General features: G+C 42.9%; 1 protein-coding gene across 1 annotated transcript; it reads left to right on the forward strand.

Moving 5' to 3' along the window:
• Positions 1-43: 43 nt before the first annotated feature.
• On the forward strand, positions 44-13259 carry CDNF (cerebral dopamine neurotrophic factor). The gene is made up of 4 exons (XM_007429920.4): positions 44-188; positions 8174-8301; positions 8684-8825; positions 11662-13259. The coding sequence occupies exons 1-4, from the start codon at positions 53-55 to the stop codon at positions 11838-11840; spliced, it is 585 nt and encodes a 194-aa protein (XP_007429982.2). The 5' UTR covers positions 44-52; the 3' UTR covers positions 11841-13259.
• The last annotated feature ends 5082 nt before the right edge of the window (positions 13260-18341 follow it).

The following is an 18341-nucleotide window of genomic DNA, read 5'->3' on the forward strand; positions in this document are numbered from 1 at the left end:
TGCTAGTTTTCTCTTGCAAGGAGGCGGCGCTGCGTTGCGCTGCCTTGCAAACATGTCGCGGCGAAGGGGGCTTGGCCGGCCGCCGCGCCGTTGCTTTTTAGCAGCCCTGCTGGTGGCGGCGCTCTGCGTAAGCCCTGGGGCTGCGGGGGCGCCTCCTGCGCCTGGGGGCGCCGAAGCCCGGTGCGAAGGTGAGGACGACCCAGGCGTGCGTTGCCCCGCGTGCGGGTGCTGTGCGCAAGATGGCCTCCCTCCTGCTGCTATAATTAGCTGGCCGGGCATGTTGTTAATCAGAGCATGGCATGCTTGCACCCGCCTCCTTGTTTGCTGGGGGTCCAGCGTCCGGCTGGGTGCGCGGCGGTTCCCCTCCCCAGCTGAAGAGAGACGCCGTTTTTGCAAACCGCGTGGCAGTGTGTGTTGTTGGGTTTTTAATTTAACCTGCGTACTCATTCACAGGATAATTCTGTGCCTTCCAGAGATAACTTATTCGCACAGCCTTTCGTTTTTGCACGCTTGCAAGTGCTGATTCACATCATCTTTGCCTCTTGTTGTGGTGCCCAGTGTTTCTCAACCTTGGCCACGTGAAGATATGTGGACTTCTGGCTGGGGAATTCTAGGAGTTCCACTCATCTTGAAGTTGCCAAGGTTGAAAAATTGCTCTGGCTTCTTGCAGTAATGCTGATTTTCACAATAAGGGACTCACCAGGATAGCCCTTAGTGCACTACTTTTTCAAGATTAGTTCAATATTCCTTCCACCAATAACTCACAATCTTGAAGGCACGTTTGTTCATATGCAGCCATTCTTCATCTTGCAAAGCTTATTGTTCACACAACAGTCCTATATTGCAGGCAACATTGCCTTGCACTGATCTTGGGGAAAAATTGACCTTCAGCCAGACTTGATTGCAAATCTGAGCTCTCCTGACCCTCAGCTTCTTATTGTGAAACTGGTGTATTTCAGTGTTTTTCAAACATGGCAACTTTAAGATGTGTAGACTTTCTGAGTTAACAGACATTTTGCATCAGTGTTTCTCAACCTTAGTAATTTTTAAGATGTTGGGATGCTAGCTGGGGAATTCTGGGAGCTGAAGTCCCAACATCTTAAAAGTTGCTAAGGTTGAGAAACACTGCTTTATGTTCTCTTCAAGATCACAGAGGATAGCTGGGATTCCTTGGCATGTCTGAGAATCACTAGTTACTTCTTTCCTAACAGGTTAATACTTGGATGGGAGATCCTTGGAAATCCCTGGAAGTCAGGCTGGAAAGTTGAAAAAGATTTTTGGAAGAAGGCAGTGGCAAGCCAGTTCATATTCCATAATAAAGGTGTTCCACTTAAGGGAGATTTTACATTGACAGAGCATGAATCCAGGCTGAAGTTTATTCCCGTTAATGATTTTAAAGCAGTAGCACTGATAAAATTCTAAAGTGGAATTTTATATTTTAAGTCAATGTTTCTCAACCTTGGCAACTTCCAGAATTCTGGAAGTTGAAGTCCATACATCTTGAAGTTGCCATGGTTGAGAAACACTGTTCTAAGTCAAGATTGGGAGCACCTCAAATTGAGCCAGTAAGAGACTGTCCTTTCTGAGTTGGTGCTCTCTATTAAAAAGTGTAATGAAAGGATGTTATAGCGCCATGGCCCTAGATTCCCGGTGTAAACAAGGAAGTGCTGGGAACTGAAGCAGGACAAGGCAAGAGTTTGTGCTGATGGAGAACCATCTGCCTCCAATTGTAAGAATTAATCAGTTCTACTTTCCAATAATAAAGATGCCATATCATCACATGGGTGGTGCAGAATTAATCTGGAAGTAGTACTAATGCTGTGCATGGAAGGGCCCATAGAAAAGAAGAGTTTCTTCATCACCAAGAAATTAGAAGAACAACTGCATGTTGGAGGGATTGTGTTCATGCCACAAATGAGAGTACAGGTAGTTGTCTTTAGCAACCACAATTAGGACTTAATGATAATTGGTCATTAAGTGAAGCAGTCGCTAAATGAACAATCACGTGATTGCACCTGTGGTTATCATTTTGCACAGGACAATGCATACTAACTAACTCTAATGGCAAATACATGTCTCGGAATGATGCTGCAAAAGTAAATGTGGGCATTGGTTGCGAAATTACTTTTCCAGCACCATCATAACTGCAAACGATCACTGTCCGAGGCAGTCACTAAGTAAAGACTACCTGTATGTGAAATAAAGGATCTAACTGTATATTACTTATCTACTAGGCTTATATACTGTTCTGCATGATTTTAAGCTTTTGCAGACATACAACCAATGCTAAGTTAAAACAATGTACTAATATCTCCATAACAACAACAGTCCCAACACTAAGGATTAACTTGCAGTTATAAGCATTCACCCACCAGGAGGGATCAAGAGAAATCCAAACCTTCAAACCCCAAAGATCTGCTGTAAAAGTCAGGTCTGCAGTGATGGTCATGTGGTACAAAATGGTGGGCACAACTGGCCAAGCCTTGCCCCTTTTTAACATGGGTTGCACACATCACACGCATATCAGAAGAGGCAGGGTTTCAATTGTTACACTTGCCATTTTGATACCAAAGACCTTTGTTTTGGACACCCTTCTTAACAGCTTTGCAGAAGCCAAAAGAGCTGCAGTTTGTCTGATTTGGGGGAAATGCTGTTCTGAAGGAGGGGACAGCAGTGACCTAAGGTCTCTGCAGATGACATTTCCTAAGGGACGGACTCCAGGAAGAGTCTTCTCTTTCAGATCTTCATGGATGGGCAGAAAAGATTGGAAGTAGGTGGCTTCATCGATTCTCAGGTCCTGAACCCTGAAGGTGATGACCAGCCCCTTAAATTTCGCTTGAAAGCACTGTGGGAACCAGTGTAGCACTCAAAGCAGAGACGATACGCGGGCAAACCAAGTGGTGCCCATAACTGCTTGAGGTACCACATTTGGAACCAGCTGAGGCATACAAGTGGTCTTCATGGGCAATGCCAGATATAGTGCGTTGCAGTAATCCAGATGGGAGGTGAGTAATGCCTGAGTGCAGTGAGGAAGATCTCCTGATCCAGAAAAGGCTGTAACTGCACAAAGGGTCTCTTCACCATCGTGGCCAGCTGTGTTTTTTAAGCAGGAGCTTAAAGGCGGATTCCCAGGTTTTCAACCAACACTCTATGAGGAACTCTGAATTCCCTACACAACCCTGTGCAGGGTCAAACACGAAATACCTCTGGAATCAGAGGCTCCTTGTACCCACAGCCCTTCCTTGTTAGGACTGAGTTGGAGTCTGTCCTCCCATCCAGACCCTGAGAGTCTCCAGGCCCTGAAGCAGAATCTCATCCACATCTCCTGTTCAGCCTAGAGTCAAAACACACAGTTGAATCTGCAGGCCGTGCTGGGAATGGCATCCATAGTAGCTTTGTGCAGCTGTTAATTCACTGAGGGCATGCCATGGCTGGCTGTTGCTGGAAATCAAATTTGGATCATCTTTAGTTCCCCCAAACGTCTTTGATGGAAGGTTTAGGAAGATGTGAAAAGGCACTTTTTGGTGGGACTTTGTACCGATTTCTTAAATCCATCTATCAATCATGCTATTCTTAAGCATGGTGGGAAAAGAGGGGGAAACTTGTTACAGTTCTGTTTGGACAACAACATAAACCACCAACCAATTAACAAATCACATTTTAATTTTGCATATAATGCAGACTGAGCCCATGTACTTGGTTTATGGTTCAGTATATTGTGCAAATTCAGTAAGTCATAACTCTAGTAACCATGGATAAATGTATTACGCAAACAATCTGCAAAGACTATGGGACTGGGGGAGAGTTATTGTTATTAAAATGTTTCCTTCTAAAGACAAGTTGAATCCAGTGACCTTAATGGCACATCATGCTAAGCCATGGTTTCTAGAATAAGTCGTAGTTACCTGTTCATCACTTTAATTGATAAGCCATGGTTTACAAGCCATAATTGCTGGATTCAGACAATGCATTAAATCCAAAATGTAGGGGGCTTAGTGTAATGTGTGAATTAGTACAATACTAACCCAAGTTGCAAGGAAGGAGGCTCCATTAAGACAGACTATTGAGAAAACCTGCATGGCTATGGATCAAGGAACTATTTTACAAACGCTGAGCGATAATGCACGCTTGCTGCGTGGGGCAGCTCTGCTATTTATAACTACAAGCTCTGCAGTTCCATACAGCAATTGCATGTAGCAATTAACCATTAACAATTAATTAAATACTGTATTGGGAAATGGACATGTGAAACTGTTACGCGCTTAAAACCAGCCTGATTCACCAGGAAGTACCTGCCTGCAGTGCCCAATGCAGAGGGTTTGGGTGATGGAGGCCCCAGTGGGTGGTCCCCTATAAAGCTGAAGAACCCCTACACAATCTTTCCACATGCTTGCTGACACACCTTGTGGAGGATCTGGGAGGGCAGAGTAAGTATAACTTCAAACGGTCATATTCTCCCCTACTATGTGACCCACCCTGCAGCCACTACCACCTGCATGCAATCACAAAAGGAAGGTATGAGGTGCCTGCACCACCAGAAATACCCAACAGAAGCTAGGCAGATCCCACCCTTGTTCCCTTTTTGCCCACCTGTGAGTTTTGTTGTGTTCCTTTTTTGCCCTCCATAATCACAACAAGGCCATCTTCAATTGTGTTCTATATAATATACCTCTGCAATATTCATGCAATTGAGTTCTTAATAAGAGTTTGCAGAACCTGCTCATGCTCTTCAATGTCTGTGACAGCCAAAATCATTTTGGACATGAGATGTTATCACTAGTGGCAGGCAAAAAAGGAACAAGAGTCCTCACCCCTGTTGCATCATCTCTTGTCACCTTTTTGGCCCCTAAGGGCCACCTATCATGCCAATAGCAAAATGGACATAGCTTCAGTCACAGTCAGGGCCACCATCCTGGCTCTTTTGACCATACTCTGTGGACACCCTGGTGTTTTCCAACACCAGGGTGTCCACAGAGTATGGTCAAAAGAGCCAGGATGGTGGCCCTGACTGTGACTGAAGCTATGTCCATTTTTTAGGTGCACTGCACATAAAAAACGGGCAGATCTTCTGATCACAGTGTCACACCCTTGTGGTCACCACTGACTTTTTTGACCATACCCTCCGGATACTCATGAAAATACTACTTCAGCTTTAGGTCAGAAGAACATGAAGTTAGCTTGCCTTAGTTACAGGCAGGGGGAGCAAAAGGAAGGCTCTGATAGGGCATCCCCAAACTGAAGTTAGGGGATATGGAAATGTGGTCTCCGTGTTGTATCCTGAATTTTAAAGTGCATTTGTGTTTCCTGTAGGTGGCATAAAGGCATCATAACATTACCAGATTAAGAACGATAGCCTTGCAGTTTTCCTACAAAAATTATTAGCATGTGTAGGTCTTAATCAGATATCACAGAGCTGCTGTTTTTGATTACAGCAAGAATACACCAAATTGCTATGCCTCCAAATTTATCAACTTTGAATATAAATCTATTTGGGATATGGGATCTGATTTCAGTCTCATGATTGCAGGAAATGCAACCATGTTCTGGGGTGTCTAAACATCTAAACATTTCTTGCAGCATAAATGTGGCATTGAGCTCACTTTGTGAGATGGGTAAATAAATAGTGATGGATGTAAGTATGGACACTGGAGAACGAGACTAAGAGGAAGATCACCTCTTCAGGTGGGCACTCATATCCAGCTGGCTTGCCCACCTCTTTCTCTGTCTTCCCAGCCACTTCTCACTTCAGTATCACTCTTAGCCTTGTCTTATTCCTACTGTCCCCATCAAAGGTTTTTGCCAGGAAATGCCTGTTTAGATTCACCCACAGATCTTCTGAAACTATCCAGTGCGTAGGACAGTTTGTGACAGTTCTAATATTGTGGCCAAGAACATGCCCATGAAAGTCACCAGGACTCCAACTCACTTTGAAGGAGCCATTACTGTATAATATGTGAATATATTGCATCAATTACACAAATGGTAACAATGCAATGCTTTCCCAATATTTCTTCTGACACATAGCAGCTGCCGCTGTCAATTAGTGACATGCTCATGGAGACCTTCCAAAGGAAAGTACTGTATCTTCATTCCATTGGGAATCAGAACCCAACCAGCTTCTCCAGCTTTGTTAATCAATATTGAAAAGTCACCAACTGACTAGAAAGTTATTGCAAGGTATTTGAAAGACTCTTGCCTGATGGATTCTGGGATTTTTGGCTGTTTTTGGTCTTCACCATGGAGGAATGAACATGTCTAATAATCACTGAGATCTCTCACATTTATGAAGAAAATGCTGAACTATACCATTATTTTAAGGAAAAAAGTTTATATGTGCAGGAACTGGAGTCATGTCATTTTATGAGGAATCACATCCTTTTGGATGTATTCCATAAACTGGTTTGAAAGGCTGGCCTTCAATGGAACAACAGCCTGTAAATATAAATATGTTTTTAAAAAGCATTTCCGCCACTAAATCGCTTAAACCTCTAAGCCTGAAAGCTAAACATTTTTCAGACAACTCCCTCACTTGTTCTAGGGTTCTAGGAAATCATTTGATTGATCGGTTGTTTGATTGATTGCTTTACTTAGGTTTCTACACTGCTCCAATCAGACTCTGAGTGGCTAACAATGCCTCCATGCAGCAATTTAATTAAAAACATATACAACAGATCATGACACAGTAAACCATCATTATAACCTTTCATCCTCAACCAATATCCTAGTACCACTTCACTCCATCCCCAAAACAGCCTCCAGAAGAGTCAGATCTTCAACTGTCTTTCAGAACACTAATAGGGATGGGGCCATCTTATTTCTGACGATGGGCTATTCTGGGAGGTGAAAGGAGCACCACAGAGAAGGCTTATCTCAGGGTCTCTGATGTCTGCATTCCTTTGGAGGTGGGACCCATAGCATACATCCCAGATTTCACTGGATGGCCAGAATCTACATGGAGCAGGTAGTCTTGAAGGTAGCCAAGTTGTAAATACTAAAGGTCTCTAAAGATAACAATCAATACCTTTAACTGCATCCAGAAGCCTTTGAGTAACCAATACAGTTCTTGCAATAGACGTGTTACATGGGTAAACTGAACTAAGTCTATTACTACCCAGGCCACTGCAACTTCTAGATGGTCTTCAGGGACAGCCCCATTAGATGAGTTGCAATAGTCCAGATGTGAGGTGACAAGGGCATAAATGACCATTAACAAAGCCTCCTGTTCCAGGAGTGGCCATGACTCGTGCACAAGATGAAAGCTGTACAAAGGTTTCCACCTGCTCTTCCAGACTCCAAATTGTGAATTTGTTCTGCACAGTGGAGCATAACTCTGACCAGAGCCAAAGATGGACTTTCTCCAGAATTTGCCCACTGAACGGACCAATTTGGTTCCAGATTCATCGATTAGCTATTACTGAGCAATGTTCAGTCCTGGTCTTCTATGGTCATTGCAGAGTTGTCTCAAAGGAAAACAGACCCAGTTTCTACAGACCTTTCCCCAGTGCTAGGAGAAGTACTATTGTCCCCCAGCCTAGAAAATTATGCTGGCTGCTCCCACTGTCAATTCTTACCTTGCCTGTTTTGTCTCTGTTTCAAATCATTGTGTTCAACCAGCTTCCCTCCAAGGTCATAGGTGACAAAGGTAACCATTTTTAGAAGCTCCCCTTGCAAGGTGCTGGAATAAAAGAGGAAGACTGCTGTAATCACCAGATGCAGCTATTGTAAGCATGACTTATGCCTTCTCATTCATGGACTCAGGAATGAGATGAAGACAACATCATGGGGACATGGCAGAAAAAAAAATGTTACCTCTATATGTTTGTGCTGCTGTTAGGTACAGGTGGGGAAATGGCCTATGCCTGCAGGTGTGTGATATAATACAACTGCAAGCATATGATAATGTCATGCCATGGATGGAAGGAAGGAAGGAAGGAAGGAAGGAAGGAAGGAAGGAAGGAAGGAAGGAAGGAAGGAAGGAAGGAAGGAAGGTTCAACATAAAATGAGTTCAGAATTTTATTTTTTATGTGTGAAAATAGTTGTTTTCATTTTATGAAATACTAATGAATTCTATCCTTCAAGTCAATGTTGGAGGGTTTTGGTGACCTATTTGTTTAACTTACACATTTTGTGTGTTATGTGTGTTTACCTTTTCACTTTTTCTTCTTTTTACAGTGTGTCAAGATTTTTTGGAAAGATTTTACAGTTCTCTGAAAGAAAAACATTCTGATTTCTCCATGGCATCTATAGAAGAGGAATTAATTAAGACTTGCATGAATACAAAAGGCAAAGAAAACCGCTTGGTATGACCTCCTCTCTCCTTCTAAGCACAGTTTAGATAAAAGTTTGTGTCCTTCAAGTCAATGTTGACCCCTAGTAAATTCATCGACCCAACATGCAGTTTTCTTGACAATACTACAGAACTGATTTGCAATTTCCTTCTCTGTGTGTGTGTGTGTGGGGGTGGTGGTGGTTATCCAATATTTTTGTTTGAACTTACACCCCTGGTCTTCTAGTCTTCTGAAGTTGTCTCCTATCCAACCACTAATGAGACCCATCCCTGTGTAGTTTCCAAGCCCTTGAGATAATTTGGTTCAAAGACTTCCAGCTATGAAAACTTAGGGACGAGAAGAGAGATGCCTTGGTCCCTAAGCAATAACTTTACATTTGTGTTATTTTTCGTAGTGCTATTACCTTGGGGCTACAGGAGATGCAGCTAGCAAGATCATTAGTGAAGTCAGTCGTCCAATGAGTGGTCATGTCCCTGTGACAAAAATCTGCGAGAAGCTGAAGAAAGTCGATATTCAGATCTGTGAACTCAAATACGGTATGATGAAATCAACATGCAGAACAAATGTAGGCAGTTAAACATGTGATTAAGAACTTTTCAGCACTTTGCACAGTATTTGCTACTTGTTACTCCTCCTGGGACAATCCTGATTTCCTAAAGACATGGGGTTTTATATGCAGTCATGATTTTATGTTTGTGAGTAACACTGGGAACCATCATGTAATCACTGTTTGCTCTTTCTGGCCTGGACATGAGTCCAGAGAAATGCCAACTAATCAGTGCTCCCAGGGATCTCCTCAAAAAGTCATCATGGCGGCTTTGACAGTGTGATCAACGCTCCACCTGTTAATAAAAAGACATAAAAGTGTGTCACAAAAAAAGGCTTATCCTGCCCTTTAAAGAAATATCTGTCTTCATGAAAATCAATAGGATAATTTAAATGTTAATAACATGGTTGAACTATTAAGTAATAGTAATTATTTACAGCAGCTTCATTTTTAAACATCATCACCCTTTTCCAACTGATACTATCCTGACTCAAATTTCAAAATCCTTAAACAAACCACAAAACTTAGATCATTGGACCCCCCTTGGATTCCACTGGGTTCATGCCTTCAACAACATCCTTTTCCCTTCACCCCATGGAAACAAAAACATTAATTGCTAATGTCCCTTCTCTCCCATACACCATATTTATAATTGCCCATTGTCTGGGGGAAAAGTCCCAGAGGTGGCTTGAACAAAAGGAACATAAACAGAAAATCTGTTGTTTAAGAAAGGAAATCAAAGGCATTAAACAACCTTGAAAGTTTCCCGCTAACCATGGCAATAGTTATGACTTTCTAATCACCAGCAACCCATAATGCTGCCAATGCTACCAATTCTCATTCAGGTACCTTCTAACTTGCATCATTACACATCATTGCAATTGGAGCCCAGAAGTCCTTGGGTAGGTCGCTAGATGTAGTTAGCCAGATGTTATTCTAAAAGGGTGGGGATGGAAGCAATGTAAAATCCTGTGTGTTGGGGCGTATCATGTCCATATCTCTCTGCTCTGAGAGCTTACAGGGAGATGAATTGTATAGACCAGTGTTTCTCAACCTCAGCAACTTTAAGATGTGTGGAATTCAACTCCCAGAATTCCCCCAACCACTCTGGCTAGATGAATTCTGGAAGTTGAAGTCCACACATCTTAAAATTGTTAAGGTTGAGAAACACTGGTATAGACCATTCTGATAGTTGCTGAGACATTACTAACATCCCTTCCTTATTCACTCATTAAACTACTCATGCAGAAGTGCATTGTGATTGCAAAGATATCACAACAGCATTATAAGATTGTGATTGTGAAAGAGACAACAGTGCCACAAGTACATCACTGTCTGGAAGATTTCTATATCTGCTGTCAGTTTGCAACCACACAGCTATCCTCATCTGCCATGTATGTGTTTCCTTTAGAAGCATTTTTTTTTTTTTAATCTGCGCTCAGTCGTTACCAACTCTGCAGTGACTGCTTGGACGAGTCCTTGCAGTTTTCAAGGCAAGGTGTTTCGGAAGTGGTTTGCCAGAGCCTCCTTCCTAGAGCAGAGCCCAGCTGGCGAGCGCAGGAGGCGGGGTTTCCGTTGCTTTGCGCCCTTTTCGGGCGAGCGCAGTTTCGCGCTTACCGGCAACTGCTCCTGACTCCTTTTGCAAGGCGCCGCCAGCATTTTTCCTCCCACTGGAGTGAGAGTACCCATTTATCTACTCATGTGAGTTTTCGAACTGCTGGGTTGACAGGAATTTAGAAGCATACTATACATTTAAGACATCTTAGGTTTGCATTTTTTTAATGTGTGTGTGTGTGTGTGTGTGTGTGTGTGTGAGAGAGAGAGAGAGAGAGAGAGAGAGATTAGTGATTCTACTTACGTATTAGCAAAATTCTAAACAGCTGCACACAGACTGGGGTCCAAATATTAGCCACGCTCACATTTTCAGTGCAGAAACATAAACGCAATGAACTTTAAGGCGGGAATCCAAGACTGCTTGAGTGGATCTGAAGTTTTCCACAGGATTTGGCATTTCACATTAAGAATGTTAACCAAACTGCACACAAAAAAGAAAAAGAGAATTAGAACAATTTGTGTGGCTGTGTGTGTAGAGAGTCATATTATTAATTATTTCCATATTAGCAGACACCACATCATTTGAGGCTTCCTGCATTCAAAACATAGAAATGGAATGACCAAAGGATAAAAGTTTATAAAGATGTGTACTAGTCAAAGAATGGTGACCAGAAAGCTTTCTTCCCCATAATGCCAAAAGATATACAAAAAGAATTAGAAGCTGTGCCAATGAATTAAAAGAAGAAAACAGGATCTGTGCAGCCTTTTCCACTTGACCCTAAGGATGACACAAGCATCTTCCAACTCCTTTTTTTCTGCTGGGTCCTCAGTCAATGTCCTCCAACCAATTGCATCAGTGTTGCAATTAGATGACTTCTGGGAGGGAGGGATTGGTCACTGTAGGCTCATGCAACCCCCCCCCCCCCCCTTCCCTCCAGTCCCTGGGTTATCTGGGGCCATCCTATTTGGAACAGGGAGAAAGTCTGGATCATCCCAGCTATCTGCTTCCCCTGTACCCACCAGGCCTCCAAACTGATCACCAGCTGAGAGTCCTGATAGGTTCTTGGTGTCCTCTGACTTGGTTGCTTCCATTACCAGGTTAGGTAACCTCATTAGCTGAAATGCACCATGAAAACTTAGTAAAACTTTTATGTTCAGAAATAAATGTCAAATTTTGAGGAAACACCATGGAGGATGGCTCCGTTGTTATAGGCTGGTTTGGTATACAGATATAGATGTAGATATCTGACTTGGATTATCTGCTTTTACAGAAAGACAACTTGATTTAACTTCAGTAGATCTATCCAAGATGAGAGTGGCTGAGCTGAGAAAGATCCTGGATAGCTGGGGAGAAATTTGCAGAGCTTGTGCTGAAAAAACAGACTTTGTGAACCTTATTAAGGAGCTTGCCCCCAAATATACAGCTCCAGCTGCTAGAGCTGACCTTTGATGGATACTACCTGCCATGAGCACATGAATGCTTACTACACAGCCTAAAGAGTGATGTCATGATTGGATTTCATTCACCCGAACATTTCCGAAGAAACGGCTTTAAGAAATTGCTTCTAGAAGTTCATGGACCTCAAGGACTTCTGCAGTAAAGTAGAAGGAGAAAGAGTTGAATAGATGGAAAGATGGACATGATCAGTGACTGGGCGAGAAAGACTTCCCAATCTTAAAAACACAGAAAAAATAGTAGAATATTTTGCAATTTGATTAACAGACCCAGACTTGAAGTACAGTAGAAGATTGCTGGGAGGGAAGCTCAAAAATCAGAAATGCCTTTTCTAGATTTCAATCCCTGCCTCCATCTTGGTCAGGTGCTGGCCTGGTGATCTGTTTGGATCACAGTTAACGTGGCCCCCGACTGGTGGAGTCCCCTGCTTCTTTTCCCCTCCCATCCATGCCAGGAAATGGTGATTTTGGGGGGGGGGGAGTGAGATCAAAATCAGCAAGATGGCAGATGGGGCACTGCAAGGCAGGCCTTCTCCTTTTTGTGCATGTGTTGACATCACATGCATGTTGCAAGAGGGCAGGGCTTGCAGTGTGACACTCCATCTACCACCTAGTTGATTTTGTCTCCTCCCCTGCAGATGCCACTGCCAGGAAAACAAGTGCCTCCTGCTTTCCCTTCCATGGACTTCTTCTGTGGACTGGTTAAAAAATCAGCAACCGCCACAGGATTGTACTGCTTCCAGTCCCTTGGTCTCGAAGGGGAACCTTGGCAGAACTTTGATCAATTTCCCCATTGAAAAAACAACAACAGCAGCAACAACAGAGAAATGGCCAACATTTCACCTTTCAACTGCTGATTCTGTCAACAGAGAAAAAGGCACAGATCCAACCTGTCTGGGCAGGCAGTTAAGCTGCCCGCTATGAAATAGGCATTGAAGGCAAAGAGCAGGGAGCGAGGGGGAATTGTGAATTTCTTCAGATCTTTGTCACCAAACATTATTCGAGTTTCCCATGAGTCCTGCTAATGCATAAAGGAAGTCTGAATGAACAAATTATACCACAATTGTGGAGATTTGGGGGCTACATGGATCTTTGATCTAGTGGAAGCCAAACGGAGCGTTCCACCACAAAACTCTCATGTCGTCAGGCAAGGAGATGGTTGGCTTTGGAGATCTGAATTACGATCCACTTTCTGACGCACATGACTCTCTTCACGTGCTTGCTCCACTTTGGCCTCTTCTATGCGCAATCCCCAGGTGACTCTGTTCCTGCTGGTCAGTCTGATGCAGTTCTGTGGCCATGCTTTGCGTTTGGGTCTTTAACGTAGCTTAAAGCCTTCTAGTTGTGCTAAGTGTCTTTGCTCCTTTTTTTTCCCCTGTGCTTTTCCCCTCATAAAAAGTTATCACTTGTTTTCCTTGCGGTTTGGTTTATGCCCACTTTCTCTGTTCTTTTGAGGTCCTTTTGATCTGGATTTATATGAAAGTTTTGTTTCCTTTTTCTCTTTGGGATTGAAAGCCTACTGACCTAAAGGTTTAGATATACAGCCTTGTGACCCATGCCCATATGTGCTGGTGGAGAAGGCTCAACTCCTGAGCATATCCTAGTTTGTACTTAGCACAGTGTTGTCCAAACTTGGCCACTTTAAGATGAGTGGACTTCAACTCCCAGAATTCCCCAGCCAGTCATGCTGGGTGGGGAATTCTGGGAGTTGAAGTCCACTCATCTTAAAGTGGCCAGGTTTGGACAACACTGACTTAGCAGGACCTGAGAGGCTGCAGATGGTGAAGCTAAAGGTGGTACTGGGGTGTCTACAGGGAGGAGGTCAAAAAATCCCCTTTTTACATTTACATGTGTTATGTGCAGGGGGGCGGGGTTGGCAGTGGCTTTACTCTAATGAACAAATGTTCATTCCGTTTGTTCGCACTAACATTTTAATTGTATTTTCTTTCTCGTTTCAAAAATAACATAAACAGCCTTATGAGCATGCCTGCTGGAGTTGGCATGCCCCCTAATATATAAATCAGTGTTGTCCAAACTTGGTCGCTTTAAGATGAGTGGATTTCAACTCCCAGAATTCCCCAGCCAGCATGGGAGTTGAAGTCCACTCATCTTAAAGCGGCCAAGTTTGGACAACACTGATATAAAGCAATAACTTTCAATTGCAAATAAATGTTTAACATGTAGTTTTTTATGTGTATCCTACTCTACTGCTAATATGCTCAAGACGGCCTACAGTACACAGTCCTTTTCCTGTGCCATTTTATTCTTTTTCAAACATTCTACTGCGAATTTTAAAAGAGAAATGCGAAGAAAACTCTATACTGTGCCATTGTATTCTTTAAAGAATTCTACTGCAATTTTTAAAAAAGAAATCCAAAGAAAACAATATACTGTGAGGTTTTATTCTGTCTACACTCCTATGACATAGGTTAGGGGGAGTTCGTGACTACTCAAAGCCAGCCTTTGACCACACAGTTATAGTTACCAACTTGATTTTTTTTACCCCCTTTCCTAGTTTCCACTGTCCCTGTCCAACATGGCCCTTGGAAGAGTAGTCCAACTCTTAATGGAACCATGTGGAGTAAGAATGTTCTGACCACCAGGTAGGACTGCTCCAGTAACTCTTAAAACAATCCAACTATATGAAATCAGGGCCAAAAGGTAATTTCTTTATTTAACCCAGTGCATTCCCATGTGGATTTACCAGCCAATGAAGGAAAAAGTATTATTAAGTTTTGCAAGTACATTGCAAGAAGAAACTTGGGTCCAAGTGTGTTCGTGATGTGGCCATCAATTTTAGTTTCCTAATGCTGCTTTAAAGACTTGAATTAATTTTCTGGGTCCTTCTTTTATTCTTAAGTTGTTCAGATGTAAATAGAGATATAAAAATGTCAGTGCCCATGAGAAAAATTACCCCTGCAAAGGGTAATTTTTCAATCCTCTGACAAGTTGGGGGAAGTAATAGCACGCAAGTTTATTTTCTGTAGCCCAAAGTTAGAGATAATTAACCTGTACTTTATGAAAAGTTCACAGTTCTCAGAGAGACAGAGAATGATTTCAAAAACATTTGAAAAAGATTTGGAAGAAATATGACAGCTGTTCAAATCTGTCTTTGAGAGCATCAGTCTAAGAATCCCAGTTTGTGAATTGCCAACTGGTGAGAAAATCTGTATGCACCTCCAGTTTGGTCAGGGTTGAGTAGGTCATAAAAACTTAACAAGGAACTTCAATCAAAAGACGGTGAAGTCCATTCAGATTGCAATGAATTTGTCATCTGTTGTGTTATGGGCTTCCAGAAGAAATGGGGCAATGTCTTTCAGGAGGTCCACAAGGTTTGAATGAGAAACTAGCAAAATGTTTTCATTACTATTACATTACTATGATGTTACATTATTATGATGTGAGGGGAGATTTGCTGCAGCAGGTCATCAAGTCAGTGGCAGGCTTTGTCGTCAGTTTAGTTATCTCAGGCACGGCTCTTTAAATTTTGCTATAGGGCACATCGAAGAGCCACAAAGTTCCCACAGATTGTTCACTCTGTACTAAAGGGGAAATTTTAAATACTAGCATACTTTAAAAAGAACTAAGGGCACCTCTCACAGAGCTAAGAAGCTGCTCCTGAAGTCATATCAGACTCCTTTGCTCTCACAACATCATCCTTGGGCCAAACCAATTCTCTTCAGCAAAGTCTTTGTTGTGCAATTTGAGGAGTTAGGTTTCTGCCAATGCCTGTCCCCCAGATATAGGGCTCTCCCCCTCCTCACCCAAAAAGGAACAGCAGGATGAAAGAAGGATGGGCAGGGGTGTGTGGCCCTGACTGGTGGACATTTTTGCTCTCAGAAAGCAATGCTCTGCTTTCATGATCATGGGGAGGAAGCTGAGCCTGTGTTCCAAGGGACTGTGTGAGGACAATGTGAGACATCCTGGGATTGTTTCTAAGAGTTGGAAGTATTTGGGGAGTGAAAATGCTGGTTGGTATGGTAGATTTAACTAGATCTGATTGTTGTCCCAGTAGCTTGGCCAGCTTTCCCCAGTTTGTGGACTTTCAGAAATATTGGAACTACAGCTCCCACCATTCCCAGGGAATGCACTAGATTAAAGAAGGCTATTGTGAGATAATGTGAGAGATGGATAAAATATGTTATTATTGACAAATAGTAGCTTGAGCATACTAAGAGTGCAGCTGTGTGAGAGATAAGGAAGTAGTCTTAAGTGTTATGGTTATCAAATAGTGGTAGATGGAGAGGAAGTTGTCTCTTTGTGTGGGACAATGTAAATAAAAACTAATTTAACCTGGGGCAGTCTTTATCAGTATAATGCAATTAGCTGAAACCTTGAGCAAATTACCATAGACTTGCAATGGATGAGGTGGGAGGGACCAGGAAGAAATCATAGAGCGGCCAGAAAGACTGTACACCCTGAGTACCTTAGCCAATGGGGAAAAGGGGAGGGACTTGCGATCGGGAATGTATATAATTAGGCCGGAGTGTGTATGTGGGTGTGGCTTCTTATTTGCAACGAAACCCACCAGCCTTTGCAAACGCTTCCAATAAACTTTACTTCTGACTAACCCAGAGAGATTTGTGGTGCTTGTTTCACACAGTTGGGGGCTTGTCTGGAATCCCAACAGTCTCGGGTAGCCTGGGGCACCCCAGAGAAGGAAGGCATGCCCTGCTGAGTTCAGCAGTCCTTCAACAGGATTTGCTCCAGGTCCGGTACCCGTGAAGAATCCCAGGATGCTAAATAGAGGTTGGTGAAGAAGTAAAGTAAAGGGACCCCTGGAAAAGAGAGCCTTGGAGAAATCAACCAGGCAACTTTGTGCACAAACCCAGGTGAAAAATTGCGAACGGCAAAGGAAAGTATCTCCTGGGCGGTTGGGAGGTTGGGTAGTCCTGTGGGAAGGGACCTGAATGGTGAGATGCACCTAGGGATGGTGAAAATCCTGGTAAAGTGCAAAGAGTGCGAAAGCGAAGCGGTGTGTGTGTAAGTCTCTGTAGAAGTGGAATGGTTGGTCTTTAAAAGTAGCCAGTGCATGCTGGGAGACTAACAGTGAACGGCAACCGTAAAAGTGGGCCCCTTAAACTCACTAATGGTGAATCCAACGTTTGTTGGAGGTGCTCAGACAGGAGGGCAACATGAAGAAGGTCTACAGAGGGTGCGATTTCAGGTCCGGGAAGTGCCTAGCAAACTATGGTAAAGCACTGTGGGGGAGTGCCTAGTAGTTTGTGGTAAAGCAGTCCACAGTAACCAACATGTGTGCCTAGCAAACTGTCGTTTGTGGTAAAGCACTGTGGAAGGAGGCTGGAGTAAGGAAAATGTGTTAAGAGGATCCAGAAAAACCCTGAATTTAAGATTGATCCAGAGGGCCCTTTAGGAAAATTACTATGAGGCTGGACCTCTTCCCCTTATAAGGCCCTTAAGAGAAGTACCTATGGAATAGGGGCAGAGTGTGGATAGACCTGAAACAGCAATGGCCCCTTCATATCCAAGATTGCAATAAGAGTTAAGACAATGCCAGACGGATTTAATTAATTTCCCCCTGGGGTCCGGAAGTAAGAACATTGAGAAAAATAAAATGTGTCCCTTAAGAGAAGTACCTATGGGACAGGGGCAAATTGGATATGTAAATGCCCCTTTAAGTGGCTGCAGAAGTAAGGAATTTTAAAAAGGAAATCAAGAATCTCATAGAGGATCCAGTAGGATTGGCAGAACCATTGGATCAGTTTTTGGGACCAAATTTATATACTTGGTCCTAGTTGATATCTGTTATGAGTATTCTGTTCAGAGGAGAAGAGAGGGGATTAATTAGACATGCAGCTATTGTGGAAGGGGATAGGAGAAATCCCCCAGGGGAGGGAATAGTAGCAGGAGATCAGAAGTTCCTAAGTATGGACCCTAACTGGGATAACAGCAATCCAAATGGGAGAAATAATATGAAAGATCTAAGAAATATGATTCAAGGCATAAGGAATGCTGTGCCTAAGTCTCAAAATTTTAATAAAGTATTTGAGATACAACAGGAAAAAGGAGAGGCACCCTCAGCGTTTTTACAGTGTCTGAGAGATCAAATGAGGAAATATTTATATACTTCCAGAGGAAGTATGAATTCAGAGGACCCAGTAAATCAAAGTTTGTTAAAAGTCCATTTTGTTACCAAAGCATGGCCTGATATTCAGAAAATAGATGCTTGGAATGAGAAACCACTTGAAGAATTGTTGAAAGAAGCTCAGAAAGGATTTGTTAAAAGGGAGGTGTTACACACGCTGCTTCCAGGTTCAGCTTATGGTCACTCACTCACACACTCACAGCCTGTTGAGGCACGTGGATCTTGTCAGCCCCCTTGCTTTCTACCTGGGTTTTCCAGATAGGTGCGGCTGGAGCAGACAGACACACTGCCCTGGTCAACAGCTGGGAAATAATTAGGGATTCACACAAATCACTTCCAGCCGAACACTGAGGCCCAAGAGGTTCTTTGTAATACACCCAGTGAATTTGA

The sequence above is a fragment of the Python bivittatus genome, unplaced genomic scaffold (genome assembly GCF_059951505.1).
Source record: "Python bivittatus isolate LINGU-HERP-01145 unplaced genomic scaffold, Pbiv_v1 ctg000120_np1212, whole genome shotgun sequence".
Classification (NCBI taxonomy): Eukaryota; Metazoa; Chordata; class Lepidosauria; order Squamata; family Pythonidae; genus Python; species Python bivittatus.